The sequence below is a fragment of the Symphalangus syndactylus genome, chromosome 7 (assembly GCF_028878055.3).
Source record: "Symphalangus syndactylus isolate Jambi chromosome 7, NHGRI_mSymSyn1-v2.1_pri, whole genome shotgun sequence".
NCBI classification, from domain to species: domain Eukaryota; kingdom Metazoa; phylum Chordata; class Mammalia; order Primates; family Hylobatidae; genus Symphalangus; species Symphalangus syndactylus.
The window spans coordinates 16627041-16642511 of record NC_072429.2 but is presented as its reverse complement, the minus strand read 5'-3'; the positions used below and the strand labels follow the sequence as shown (position 1 = coordinate 16642511).

General features: G+C 45.9%; 1 protein-coding gene across 5 annotated transcripts in view; it reads left to right on the top strand.

Annotated features, from left to right (window-relative positions):
* The window catches only part of DOCK2 (dedicator of cytokinesis 2), a 445548-nt gene extending 441326 nt beyond the window's left edge, over positions 1-4222 (top strand). For 3 of the 5 annotated variants that reach the window (XM_055285285.2, XM_063642612.1, XM_063642613.1), the window contains 3 exons: positions 983-1103; positions 2661-2803; positions 3630-4222. In XM_055285285.2, coding sequence (XP_055141260.1) covers positions 983-1103; positions 2661-2803; positions 3630-3692 — 327 coding nt within the window. In that variant the 3' untranslated portion in view covers positions 3693-4222. The remainder of the gene's footprint in view (positions 1-982; positions 1104-2660; positions 2804-3629) is intronic. The other 2 variants (XM_055285286.2, XM_063642614.1) reach the window with 1 other exon arrangement.
* Positions 4223-15471: the final 11249 nt, after the last annotated feature.

Sequence of the window (15471 nt, the reverse complement as noted above, 5' to 3'; positions counted from 1 at the left end):
TACATGCTGGGCACAAAACCCTGGGCTTCCAGATATGGGCTTCCTGAAGCCTGCCATTGCGGTGCTATGGGTGTTGCAGAGGTGGCACCTGAGGAGCTGAGAGGTGAAGTGCTTACTCATGCCCGGGCAGCTGGGGTGGCTGGGACATGACAGAGCTGGGAGTTGAGCCCTGACCTTTGCACTTCAGAACCTGTGTGTGTCCTTTCCACCATCACACAGGGCTTTTCCAGGCTTGGGAGAATCCACCTGTTCTCCCACCAAAGGGGAGAGCAGCCCACTTAGTACTGAGCTAGGTGTTTCTATAGCCCCAGCCCCAGGCCTATTCTAACCACTGACATCTCAGACCCCTGCAAGCCCCTCCTGTGTGCCAGGAGTCCAGGTGGGGATACAGAGATGAAATCTCACTGTCCTGGCTTTGAGAGTTTTGGTCTTGTAAACTAATGACTATTTAAAAATGAGACTTGGTTTCAGACAGGCCTGGATTCAATCTTAGTTTCCCCCTGGAAAAGAGGTTTGTTGGAATTGTTCTGGGAACCTGGGAGTGGGAGACAGAGTAACTGCCCTGGCAAGGGAGGGGTACCAGATGAAAGAGCAAGGGGCCAACCAAGATGCCTTGGTGAAGAAAGGGCCCTCCAGAAACTTCCCAGTGGACCTCACAAGCTACTCTCGCGTGGATGGATAAGAATTGAAATGTCTTCTGTGTTTGTTGATTCTAGGGGACGCCATTCACATGATAGTCTAAATGAATGCCCCCCCACCACCTGTAGTTGTGTAGTGCGCAACCTGTGCAACCATACACAGCAGACTGGCATGGAATGGTATAATACAGAATAAATGAACTTGGAGCCAACTTCATAGAAACCATGCCATGCCCTCATCACTGATCTTTCAGAGCCCAGATCTGCCTCGTGCTAAGCCTCTCTCTCTTTTTTTTTTTTTTTGTGTGTGTGTGTGTGTGTGTGTATGTGGTGTATTCCTCCAGCTTTCCAGGAAGCATGAGTTCATGAGTGACACCAACCTCTCGGAGCACGCGGCCATCCCCCTCAAGGCGTCTGTCCTCTCTCAAATGAGCTTTGCCAGCCAGTCCATGCCTACCATCCCAGGTATGCCCCCTGCTGCCGCCAGCATGAGGGAATAGAGATAGTGCAGGCCACCAGCCTGGTGGGTGGAGGGCGAATGGGAGCTGTGTCTACACAACAAAGTGGGCCAGGCATCCTGGAGTCAGAGGCTCTGCTCACAGCTCTCCACCCTCTAATCTCTCCCAACAGCCACCACTTCCTGGGGGTGACACCATCCCAGCAAGCTCCAGCAGGGACAGGGGAGAGGCCTGCTGTCCCTTGGGCCCTCAGGATTCACTGGGTATCCACTTGTCACACTAGGTGGCCCCTTGTTCTCAGTTAGCCAGGCCTCCCCAGGGGCCAGAAGTTTGCCGTTGGTATGTCCCTAAGACCTGTGGCTTCTCTGTGGACCTGGAAGACTCTTTCTGGCTTTACAAAAATGGCCACCACATCTTATAGCTGCAGAGTGTTGGGTGCATAGATGCTACCTATCTGCCACCCTCATCACTCACTCACTGTCCAGTGAGGAGGTTAGAGCACAGCCGGTGGTCCTAACTCACAGAAGGGAACCTGAGGCCCTAACATGGGACACGACAGGGGACATGGCATGCCTGAGAGCACTCCATCTGGCACGCAGAAGTCCTTGGCATCTGCTGCTATGTGCCAGGCTCTGTGTGCTAAGGGCCAGGTCAGAAGGGAACAAGACAGGGCCAGTGCTGCCCTGTGGAATTCAGCAGGCTGATCATGGTGAAGACGCTTGCTGTTTCCTGAATGTTGAGGGTGCCAGGCCCTGCGCCAACTGCTATTCCTTCATTATTTCATTTACTCCACCGCATGTACCCAGGAAGTAGTTCATGTCATCCACCCCATTGTATGGATGAGGAAACTGGGGCACCGAGAACATCAGTCTCTTGCCTATCACCAGCCAGCAAATGGCAGAGGCTGAGTTCAGACCCAGGCCCTCTTCCCTGGAACAGGCACCTACCCACTGCCCTGCCACCCCACCCAGGATAGCCTAAACATTTGGCCCAAGCCATTTCACTGGTATCTTCTCAGCAGGTCTCACAACACCCTGGCGGTCTGGGCTCCTTCTCCCATTTGGCCAATGTCAAAACCAGCAGAGAGTAACTAATTTTTCATGTCTCTATGACTCCAAGCTGGGGCTGTAACCACTAGGCCATCTGTCCCCTCCACCAGGTGACACATGGGTTTGAGACTCTCTTCCCACTGTCTCCTGCAATGGGGAGAGAAATCCAGGGTGTTGGTGTTGGGAGCTGGAGGAAGAGTAAGCTCACACTGTCCCTGGCCTTGGAGCAGAAGGTTCTGTGTTTCCTGGGGATGTCAGGGCTTTGGGGCGAGGTTTTGACCAGGAGCCAGGAGGCTGAACCCTTGTCTGTAGGGTGGGCAAGCTTCACTGCAAGAGAACAGCTTCAATGTCCCCTGGCACAGCAGGAAATAGGCATCCTGCCTCCTGCTTGGCACATACAATGTGTGATCCCTGGATGCTGGCTGTGTCCCCTAGTCCTCACCCTGTCTACCTCCCCCAAGGCACTGCCCTTCCTCTACCCACCCATTCATGCCCCAGCTCTGCTCTCCTTCCAGCCCTGGCGCTCTCAGTGGCAGGCATCCCTGGGTTGGACGAGGCCACCACATCCCCCCGCCTCAGCCAGACCTTCCTCCAATTCTCAGATGGTGACAAGAAGACACTCACACGGAAGAAGGTCAATCAGTTCTTCAAGACGATGGTGAGGACACTGAGGGTGGAAGGAAAGGAAGACATTGGGAGGAGAAAGGGAAGAGAGCAATGCAGAGAGAAGAAAATGGGGGGTTGTGTGTGCAAGTGTGTGCATATGTGGTCATTCCCAGGGAGGCATAGGCAGGAGGCCCTGAGTTCTGGGACACTGTGCAGCAATGCCCAGAGGGCAGTTCTCCTCTGGGGCCTCAGGCGGCTCCTCTGACCAGGATTGACCCCAGCTAGGGATGTGCAGGACCCGGGGACCTCAGAAGCAGTAGGTGGCCTACCCTTGCCTAAACTGCCCCTTAGTGCTCCAGCACTTTTCTATTCAACCTATATCACAAAATCCTACAAATTGAACATTAGTTTCCAAGCACTGATTCTGCAAGTCCCATCTCCTATTGTTACTTGTTGGCCTTTGCTCAAGATCAAGAAGGTACCATAACACATCTGATCCTTAAGGTAACACGAAATCAGGACTCTGCTACTACACAAATCTCAAGTTTACCGTGACCACACGATGAGTCAGGCACTGTGCTAAGCACTTCCCAAGCATGGTGCCATTTGAGCTCCCACTCTTAGGATTTTATATGGGAGGCTCATAGGGTTTGGTAAGTGATGTGCCCAAGTCCACATGGCTAGTGAGCCTGGGCTCACTCTACTGTCTACCACTGCCTTTCTGGCCAAAGCCAAGGTCATAGCAGCTCACATTCACTGGGCTCGGGGCAGAGGTCAGTGTTGGGGCCCTTGTGATTAGGACTGGGAAGCTCCATTTTGGTGCTTAATCTGCTAATCCCATCTTGGTTTTGTGCTTGTTTATTCTCTTCTCTCAAAAGCTGGCCAGCAAATCGGCTGAAGAAGGCAAACAGATCCCAGACTCGCTGTCCACGGACCTGTGAGCTGCTGCTGACTAGGGCTGCGTGGGAGAGCCAGGGAGGGGAGTTTCTGGAAGAGGAAAGCCATGCGTGGAACATCGAAGCCTTGGAGAGTGGGAGACTCTCCCCATCAGTTGTCCTCACTTAGAGAGGAGACAGAGGGGCCAATCCGTCCCAGAGCTTGAGTGCTAACAAGCCCAGCATCCCCTGGGGCTGTGATCATGGTGGATGAGGAAGCCTCAACGTAGATTCCTGAACTCAAGGTACCAGCAAGAATGCCTTCTCCCAGTGTGCTCTCCCCTACATCCTAGGCACAGCTTTCATAACCCAGTTTCTTAGGTGTAAGAAACTGTTTTTATTTCATTTATTAAGTCAAGTCAAGTCTCAGAACTTAAAAGAAAGCCTTTTAAATATTCTTTTTAATTTTATTTTAGATTAACAGTTTTGTACTTTACGTTTTTTTGTACAACCCACCAATTTCTTTTCTAGCCAATCATCTCTGAAGAGTTGCTGTTTATTCTTACTGACAATAAAAAATGTTCTCTTGGTTCGAATAAGCCTTGTTGCCTGATTCTGTTGGCTGACTCTCCTGGGCCCAGGACTGGGCAGGAAGCTCCCTGGAAGGAAGGCAGGCCCAGGGGCCGCAGTGATGTGAAGGAGCCTGGTGATGCCCTTGCCCCATGCCAAGTTTCCCCACCTCATCTATGAGAAGATTCTTCAAGAATCTCCATGACTCTGGTTCCTTAGGTGCCAAACCCTGGGCTACCAGCATGTTAAAAAAGTTGCCCTGGTCTTCCTCACGGATCTGAATAGTGGAGTGTCATACCTCCTTTCTCCACCTTTAGAAAGAGACGGCAAGACCACCCAAGCCAGGTCACTCTAGTAAAGACCAAACATAATGCCAAAGAGTTAGGAAAAGAGGAGTCTGAGGTCCAGTGGACTCATTGTCCAGCTCTTGGATCTCGTCACTGTCTCCCAAGTGGTGGCTTTTCTTGGAGGAATTCTCAGGTTTTTCAGATGAGGCCCAAAGGAGGTGAGTAGCTTTGTCAGGCAGCAGCAAGAGAGGATGGGAGCAAAGTCCTACCTCTGGATCCTACAGGGAGCAGGGAGCTGTGCAGGGGAGGGGTCCAGAAGGAGGCTGAGGACTGCATTTGAGAAGGAAATTAATCCTGGGTAAGTGCATGACAACACAGGTTTCAGAACTAGAGCCATCTGGAAACCTTGGGGTGGATGCTCATTTATAGGCTGGGTCCCTGGGGTATAGTAAGAGATGAGAAAGAATGATGATGGTAGCTCAAATTTATTGAGCCCTGACTGTCTCCGGGACAGTGTTATAGACATGATAAGAATGAACTTCCTAAGTCTTGATAGCAGCCCTAGGAGGTAGATACGATTGTTACCCAGATGAAGAAATGGAGGCACAGAGGCATGAAGTGACCCAAGATCACACGTTTAGTAATGGAATGGCTGGGATTCAAACCCAGACAGCTGGGTGGGAAACCTGACTCTTAGGCACTACCCTACATTGTCTCTGGGATGCCTTAGTGCCTGACTCTTAGGCACTACCCTACATTGTCTCTGGGATGCCTTAGTGCACAGAATATCCTGAGTCTTGGTAGCCTTTATCCACCCCAGCTTGTCCCTGGTGGCCTCTATGTCTCTGCTGCAAGCCCCATTTGAAGACGCGTTGCCTAGTTCAGCTTCTAGTTTCCTCAACAGTCTAAAAAGTCCTGTTGTGATGATTGTTGGGGTTTGGGCTACAACGAACACCTTTGGGTTCCCTAAGGTGAGTATGTAGCACCCGGAGGACTGGACTCTCTTACAAGCCTGGGCTTCTCATGCCTGCTTTTTCTCTCATTACAAACTGATAAAATCCTAGTGTTTGTTTAGCCTTGACATGTAAGCCCTTCCAAATACCAGTGGGCAATGGGGGCCAGGGAGGAGGGGTCAAATCTCAACAAGGAAAAGAAAATGGTTTTCCCTTTTCCCACAACTACAGAAAAACAGGTATGATCCTGTGCCTTGAAACTGTAGATGTTACCCTCACTCAGGAGTACTGAAAAACACCCATACTCAGAGGTTGTTGCTATTTTGTCCTGGGAAAGTAAGCTTTAACCTCTGAAAATTCTGTAACTGATTGATCTCCTCACTTAACACTGTGTGGCCCTGGTAATAATATTTCTGAGTTCCATTTTCTGAAGATTATCAATTTCTATGAGTTTTCTTATTAAGTCTGAAGGGGACAATTGGCACTTCCCTGTTTTCCCATATAAATGGAGCAAGACGTTAAACCCATAAACAGGGTTTGAAAGTCAAATCTCATTTCAACTAAGACTGTCATCAGGTTGACAGCCCACTTAATCCTTTGCCAGAAAAATTTTAGATGCTGCCATTACATGGCAAGAATGATAATGCCAGTAGTAATAACAATAACAATAATATACAGCTGCCACTTACCAGGCACTTACTCTATATGTCATTTCCTTAAATCCTCACACCAATCCTATGAGCTAGACGATAGGGTCCCAATGACATTAATGTGAAACTCAATTCCAAGGTTGAGGAGTTTGTGATGTGGCCTTGTCACCTGACTAGTAAGGGACATAGCCATCTCTGTCCACACCAAGCCTCGTGATGTTAATCCACACATTCACTTTATACCTGGGAACTCAGCTCAACGTCAGACTCTATTTCACAGTCCATGATTGTAAGTCTTCTCCTACAATGCCAATGGTGGCACCTGGAAAAATGAAGGTAGGGTTTGGCATTTGGCATAGCCCTCCTGGTACCACTGATGTTCCCTTATTGTATACAAGTTCAGTCCAAAACAAGCTAGTCGTCTCAAGGAAGGGTGTATGCCTCAGAATTTCCAGAAGGAGGTAGCATTGGATGGGATTGGAGGAAGGATCTCTTTATATGTCTTCCCTTCTTGATGCTGTTTTCTGGTACCCTTAGGGACCACTTCATCCAATGCTCTCATTTTACATAGTTAAGTGATCTCTCCAATCACTGTGATCAGCAGGACCCAATCTGGAATCCAGGTCTTCTTCCAGGTAATCTCCCATCAGTGAAACTCTCTCACCTTCTCTTTAAGCACCCAGTGACCCTTGTTCTCTGTCTCCAAGACAGGGTTGATATCTGCCATTCATACTTTAGTTTGAGCTAGAGCACTAAGTTCCCTTCCTTTCCTTAAGGGAGGGGTATTTTTAGCCTTTATTGCTAAGCATGGAGTAGAAGTCTTCCTTCTTTCTTCTAGGCTTTCAGGCTTATGTCAGCAAGTAGAAGAGAAATTGAGGGAAATAAATGGCCTTGCCAGCATCCGAAATCAGGCTGGGCTCTGCTTTCCAGACATGCTAACCTGTAACACATCTGTTTGCCTCTCCTGGCTGAATCCTGGGTGCCTCTGCCTCCCTGCCATAGCTTCAGTTCCCTAGGAAACAGATCCTCAGACAATGATTGAATGCCATGCTCTTTTGGGGCTATGCAATCTTAGGGTGAAGGAAAGAGGGAAAAGGGATTGGAAGCAATGGAAGTTGAGGTATTAACTCTACTTGTCTCTGGTTCACACTAAGCCACAAAGAGACTCAACTTGTCAGGTGGCATTGAGCAGGATATCTTTGGGCAGGGTATAATAGAGAAATCAAACCCCAGAAGAGTTTGTAGAAAGGAGGAAGAAGGCCGGGCATGGTGGCTCACACCTGTAATCCTAGCACTTAGGGAGCGCAAGGCGGGTGGATCATGAGATCAAGAGATCAAGACAATTCTGGCCAACATGGTGAAACCCTGTCTCTACTAAAAATACAAAAACTAGCCAGGTGTGGTGGCACGCACCTGTAGTCCCAGCTACTTGGGAGGCTGAGGCAGGAGAATCACTGGAACCTGGGAGGTGGAGATTGCGGTGAGCCGAGATCGTGCCACTGCACTCCAACCTGGCTGAGCAAGACTCTGTCTCAAAAAAAAAAAAAAAAAAAAAAAAAAAAAAAAAAAAAAGGAAGAAAAGGGAACATATTTGTCCAGCTTGCCTCTACTTCAGTCTCCTGTTTCTAGTGTTAAGTTCCCCTATTGGTTATGGTAAAACTCTTCATGGTTTTACCTGTGGATTGCATCATCTAGCCCTTTCAGTAGCTGCTTGGGAAGCTAGATCCCACGCACCACAAAGTGGCATTCCATCCAAGGGCAGAATTTGTGTAAGAAACCAGCAACTCAGGGAATAAGCCAGTAGTCTGGGCTCTGTCACAGCAAGAAAAGGGAAGACCAAGCCTTTCTGGACAAGCAACTGGTGGACCCAGGTGGGAGGACCGTGTGGACCCAAGTTGGCTGCAGTGGCTACTGAGGTAGAGCAGACAGCTAGCAGCCCAGAAAACCATGGCCTCTGAAGGAGCCGAGAAGACATATGAGATTGTCTGAGACATTCAGACCCTCACATGCCCCTTCTGTTATCTCCTGCTCCTATTATAGCTTGTGAATCTTCTGTGTGTGCGTGTGTGTGTGTGTGTGTGTGTCTATAAGATGTACTTTCTCCTTTCCTACAAAAAGATGAACAAATCCATATGCTTTCTCCTTTCCTAAGATAGGATATCCAAGACCATGTGCTTTTTCCTTTCCTAGGAGGGATGTCCAAGTCCATGTGCTTTCTTTCCCAATAAGAGATGTCCAAACTCATGTGCTTTCTCCTTTCCCAAGAAGGGATGTCCCAGTCCAATCAGTCACAGAGTCCATTTCAAAGTGGCATTCAGTTATGATCTCCCACACAATCTATGGCAAGAAGATTTGTGAAAGAAGCCATGATAGCTGCTGCAGCTGGACCAAGACTATAACAGATACTCATTATCTCCTTCCTCCACTGCCCAGTTAGGTATCTCTGACCCACAGGTCACACTTCGTCTGGACTGAGTTGCCTGCCTGCTGGGCTGCTCAGACCTCTTATCCCCAAAGGGTCTGAGTCTAATTGCTCCACCCTTCTTGGTTTGTGGTTGTTGTAATTACCTAGTGATCATTACCAGTGGGCATGAATGTTCTAAGAAAGGGTCCAGTGATCCCCTTGGTTCCAGGCATGCTCCTGTCTGCCCCATTGAATCATAACATCCGAGGTCCTTGTGTAATCAGGGTCAGCTGCTGATCCATGAGCATGATAAGCCAAAGAGGCCAAGTGGTCATCACATTTCCAGTTCAATGGGGGCTTCACTCTGTCCCAACCTTGTGACCATGTTATGGATTGATTTGTGTCCTTCTAAAATTCACATGTTGAAATAATAACCTCCAATACCTCAAGATGTGACCTTATTTGAAGATACGGTCTTTAAACAGGTAATAAAGTTAAAACAAGGTCATTAGGGTGAGTATTAATTCAACATGACTGGTGTCCTTATAAAAAGAGGAAATTTGGAGGGTGGAGCCAAGATGGCCGAATAGGAACAGCTCCGGTCTACAGCTCCCAGTGTGAGCGACGCAGAAGACAGGTGATTTCTGCATTTCCATCTGAGGTACCGGGTTCATCTCACTAGGGAGTGCCAAACAGTGGGTGCAGGACAGTAGGTACAGCACACCATGTGCGAGCCGAAGCAGAGTGAGGCATTGCCTCATTCGGGAAGCGCAAGGGATCAGGGAGTTCCCTTTCCTAGTCAAAGAAATGGGTAACAGATGGCACGTGCCCCATTGAATCACTCCCACCCTAATACTGTGCTTTTCCAACAGGCTTGGAAAATGGCACACCAGGAGATTGTGTCCCGCACCTGGCTCGGAGGGTCCTGTGCCCATGGAGTCTCGCTGATTGCTAGCACAGCAGTCTGAGATCAAACTGCAAGGCGGCAGCGAGGCTGGGAGAGGGGCACCCGCCATTGCCCAGGCTTGCTTAGGTAAACAAAGCAGCCAGGAAGCTCGAACTGGGTGGAGCCCACCACAGCTCAAGGAGGCCTGCCTGCCTCTGTAGGCTCCACCTCTGGGGGCAGGGCACAGACAAACAAAAAGACAGCAGGAACCTCTGCAGACTTAAATGTCCCTGTCTGACAGCTTTGAAGAGAGTAGTGGTTCTCCCAGCATGCAGTTGGAGATCTGAGAACGGGCAGACTGCCTCCTAAAGTGGGTCCCTGAACCCTGAGCAGCCTAACTGGAAGGCACCCCCCAGTAGAGACAGACTGACACCTCACTCGGCCAGGTACTCCTCTGAGACAAAACTTCCAGAGGAACGATCAGACAGCTGAATTTGCGGTCTCATGAAAATCCGCTGTTCTGCAGCCACCGCTGCTGACACCCAGCAAAACAGGGTCTGGAGTGGACCTCTAGCAAACTCCAACAGACCTGTAGCTGAAGGTCCTGTCTGTTAGAAGGAAAACTAACAAACAGAAAGGACACCCACACCAAAAACCCATCTGTACATCACTATCATCAAAGACCAAAAGTAGAAAAACCTACAAAGATGGGGAGAAAACAGAGCAGAAAAACTGGAAACTCTACAAAGCAGAGCACCTCTCCTCCTCCAAAGGAAAGCAGTTCCTCACCAGCAACAGAACAAAGCTGGACAGAAAATGACTTTGACGAGTTGAGAGAAGAAGGCTTCAGGCGATCAAACTATTCCAAGCTATGGGAGGAAATTCAAACCAATGGCAAATAAGTTAAAAACTTTGAAAAAAAAGAGATGCATGTATAACTAAGATAACCAATGCAGAGAAGGGCTTAAAGGAGCTGATGGAGCTGAAAGCCAAGTTTTGAGAACTACGTGAAGATTGCAGAAGCCTTGGTAGCTGATGCGATCAACTGGAAGAAAGGGTATCAGCGATGGAAGATGAAATGAATGAAATGAAGGGAGAAGGGAAGTTTAGAGAAAAAAAGAATAAAAAGAAACGAACAAAGCCTCCAAGAAATATGGGACTATGTGAAAAGACAAAACCTACATCTGATTGGTGTACCTGAAAGTGATGGGGAGAATGGAACCAAGTTGGAAAACACTCTGCAAGATATTATCCAGGAGAACTTCCCCAATCTAGCAAGGCAGGCCAACATTCAGATTCAGGAAATACAGAGAACGCCACAAAGATACTCCTCGAGAAGAGCAACTCCAAGACACATAATTGTCAGATTCACCAAAGTTGAAATGAAGGAAAAAATGTTAAGGGTGGCCAGAGAGAAAGGTCGGGTTACCCACAAAGGGAAGTCCATCAGACTAACAGCTGATCTCTCGGCAGAAACTCTACAAGCCAGAAGAGAGTGGGGGCCAATATTCAACATTCTTAAAGAAAAGAATTTTCAACCCAGAATTTCATATCCAGCCAAACTAAGCTTCATAAGTGAAGGAGAAATAAAATACTTTACAGACAAGCAAATGCTGAGTGATTTTGTCACCACCAGGCCTGCCCTAAAAGAGCTCCTGAAGGAAACACTAAACATGGAAGGGAACAACCGGTACCAGCCACTGCAAAAACATGCCAAATTGTAAAGACCAGCAACGCTAGGAAGAAACTGCAACAACTAACAAGCAAAATAACCAACTAACATCATAATGACAGGATCAAATTCACACATAACAATATTAACTTTAAATGTAAATGGGCTAAATGCTCCAATTAAAAGACACAGACTGGCAAATTGGATAAGGAGTCAAGACCCATTAGTGTGCTGTATTCAAGAAACCCATCTCACGTGCAGAGACACACATAGACTCAAAATAAAGGGATGGAGGAAGATATGCCAAGCAAATGGAAAACAAAACAAGGCAGGGGTTGCAATCCTAGTCTCTGATAAAATAGACTTTAAACCAACAAAGATCAAAAGAGACAAAGAAGGCCATTACATAATGGTAAAGGGATCAATTCAACAAGAAGAGCTAACTATCCTAAATATATATGCACCCAACACAGGAGCACCCAGATTCATAAAGCAAGTCCTGAGTGACCTTCAAAGAGACTTAAACTCCCACACAATAATAATGGGAGATTTTAACACCCCACTGTCAACATTAGACAGATCAGTGAGACAGAAAGTTAACAAGGATACCCAGGAATTGAACTCAGCTCTGCACCAAGTGGACCTAATAGACATCTACAGAACTCTCCACCCCAAATCAATAGAATATACATTTTTTTCAGCACCACACCACACCTATTCCAAAATTGACCACATAGTTGGAAGTAAAGCTCTCCTCAGCAAATGTAAAAGAACAGAAATTATAACAAACTGTCTCTCAGACCACAGTGCAATCAAACTAGAACTCAGGATTAAGAAACTCACTCAAAACCGCTCAACTACATGGAAATTGAACAACCTGCTCCTGAATGACTACTGGGTACATAATGAAATGAAGGCAGAAATAAAGATGTTCTTTGAAACCAATGAGAACAAAGACACAACATACCAGAATCTCTGGGACACATTCAAAGCAGTGTGTAGAGGGAAATTTACAGCACTAAATGCCCACAAGAGAAAGCAGGAAAGATCCAAAACTGACACCCTAACATCACAATTAAAAGAACTAGAAAAGCAAGAGCAAACACATTCAAAAGCTAGCAGAAGGCAAGAAATAACTAAAATCAGAGAACTGAAGGAAATAGAGAAACAAAAAACCCTTCAAAAAATTAATGAATCCAGGAGTTGGTTTTTTGAAAAGATCAACAAAATTGATAGACCACTAGCAAGACTAATAAAGAAGAAAAGAGAGAAGAATCAAATAGATGCAATAAAAAATGATAAAGGGGATATCACCACCAATCCCACAGAAATACAATCTACCATCAGAGAATACTACAAACACCTCTACACAAATAAACTAGAAAATCTAGAAGAAATGGATAAATTCCTCGACAAATACGTCCTCCCAAGACTAAACCAGGAAGAAGTTGAATCTCTGAATAGACCAATAACAGGCTCTGAAATTGTGGCAATAATTAATAGCTTACCAACCAAAAAGAGTCCAGGACTTGATGGATTCACAGCCGAATTCTACCAGAGGTACAAGGAGGAACTGGTACCATTCCTTCTGAAACTATTCCAATCGATAGAAAAAGAGAGAATCCTTCCTAACACATTTTATGAGGCCAGCATCATCCTGATACCAAAGCCTGGCAGAGACACAACTAAAAAAGAGAATTTCAGACCAATATCCTTGATGAACATTGATGCAAAAATCCTCAATAAAATACTGGCAAACCGAGTCCAGCAGCACATCCAAAAGCTTATCCACCATGATCAAGTGGGCTTCATCCCTGGGATGCAAGGCTGGTTCAACATACGCAAATCAATAAATGTAATCCAGCATATAAACAGAACCAAAGACAAAAACCACATGATTATCTCAATAGATGCAGAAAAGGCCTTTGACAAAATTCAACAACCCTTCATGCTAAAAACTCTCAATAAATTAGGTATTGATGGGACATATCTCAAAATCATAAGAGCTATCTATGACAAACCCACAGCTAATATCATACTGAATGGGAAAAAACTGGAAGCATTCCCTTTGAAAACTGGCACAAGACAGGGATGCCCTCTCTCACCGCTCCTATTCAACATAGTGCTGGAAGCTCTGGCCAGGGCAATCAGGCAGGAGAAGGAAATAAAGGGTATTCAATTAGGAAAAGAGGAAGTCAAATTGTCCCTGTTTGCAGATGATATGATTGTATATCTAGAAAACCCCATTGTCTCAGCCCAAAATCTCCTTAAGCTGATAAGCAACTTCAGCAAAGTCTCAGAATACAAAATCAATGTACAAAAATCACGAGCATTCTTGTACACCAATCACAGACAAACAGAGAGCCAAATCATGAGTGAACTCCCATTCACAATTGCTTCAAAGAGAATAAAATACCTAGGAATCCAACTTACAAGGGATGTGAAGGACCTCTTCAAGGAGAACTACAAACGACTGCTCAATGAAATAAAAGAGGATACAAACAAATGGAAGAACATTCCATGCTCATGGGTTGGAAGAATCAATATCGTGAAAATGGCCATACTGCCCAAGGTAATTGATAGATTCAATGCCATCCCCATCAAGCTACCAATGACTTTCTTCACAGAATTGGAAAAAACTAAAGTTCATGTGGAACCAAAAAAGAGCCCACATCACCAAGTCAATCCTAAGCCAAAAGAACAAAGCTGGAGGCATCATGCTACCTGACTTCAAACTGTACTACAAGGCTACAGTAACCAAAACAGCATGGTACTGGTACCAAAACAGAGATACAGATCAATGGAACAGAACAGAGCCCTCAGAAATAATGCTGCATATCTACAACTATCTGATCTTTGACAAACCTGACAAAAACAAGCAATGGGAAAAGGATTCCCTATTTAATAAATGGTGCTGGGAAAACTGGCTAGCCATATGTAGAAAGCTGAAACTGGATCCCTTCCTTTCACCTTATACAAAAATTAATTCAAGATGGATTAAAGACTTAAATGTTAGACCTAAAACCATAAAAACCCTTGATGAAAACCTAGGCAATACCATTCAGGACATAGGCATGGGCAAGGAATTCATGTCTAAAACACCAAAAGCAATGGCAACAAAAGCCAAAATTGACAAATGGGATCTCATTAAACTAAAGAGCTTCTGCACAGCAAAAGAAACTACCATCAGAGTGAACAGGTAACCTACAGAATGGGAGAGAATTTTTGCAACCTACTCATCTGACAAAGGGCTAATATCCAGAATCTACAATGAACTCAAACAAATTTACAAGAAAAAAAACAAACAACACCATCAAAAAGTGGGCAAAGGACATGAAGAGATACTTCTCAAAAGAAGACATTTATGCAGCCAAAAACCCCCATGCAAAAATGCTCATCATCACTGGCCATCAGAGAAATGCAAATCAAAATCACAATGAGATACCATCTCACACCAGTTAGAATGGCCATCATTCAAAAGTCAGGAAACAACAGGTGCTGGAGAGGATGTGGAGAAATAGGAACACTTTTACACTGTTGGTGGGACTGTAAACTAGTTCAACCATTGTGGAAGTCAGTGTGGCGATTCCTCAGGGATCTCGAACTAGAAATACCATTTGACCCAGCCATCCCATTACTGGGTATATACCCAAAGGACTATAAATCATGCTGCTATAAAGACACATGCACACATATGTTTATTGCGGCACTATTCACAATAGCAAAGACTTGGAACCAACCCAAATGTCCAACAACGATAGACTGGATTAAGAAAATGTGGCACATATACACCATGGAATACTATGCAGCCATAAAAAATGATGAGTTCACGTCCTTTGTAGGGACATGGATGAAACTGGAAACCATCATTCTCAGTAAACTATTGCAAGGACAAAAAACCAAACACTGCATGTTCTCACTCATAGGTGGGAATTGAACAATGAGAACACATGGACACAGGAAGGGGAACATCACACTCCAGGGACTGTTGTGGGGTGGGGGGAGGGGGGAAGGACAGCATTTGGAGATATACCTAATGCTAAATGATGGGTTAATGGGTGCAGCACACCACCATGGCACATGGATACATATGTAACAAACCTGCACATTGTGCACATGTACCCTAAAACTTAAAGTATAATAATAATAATAAAAAGAGGAAATTTAGAGAAAGATGGGCACACAGGGAGAATGCCATGTGAAGATAAAGGCACAGATTGGAGGGATGCATCTGCAAGCCGAGGAACACCAGATTGCCAGCAAACCACCAAAAGCTAGGGGCAAGGCATAAACAGATTCTCTCTCTCAGTACCTAGGAAAAAAAAAACAGTTCTGCCAACACCTTGATTTCAGGCTTCTGATCTCTAGAACTGTGAGACAATAAACTTTTGTTGTTTAAGCCACCCAGCCTGTGGTATTTGTT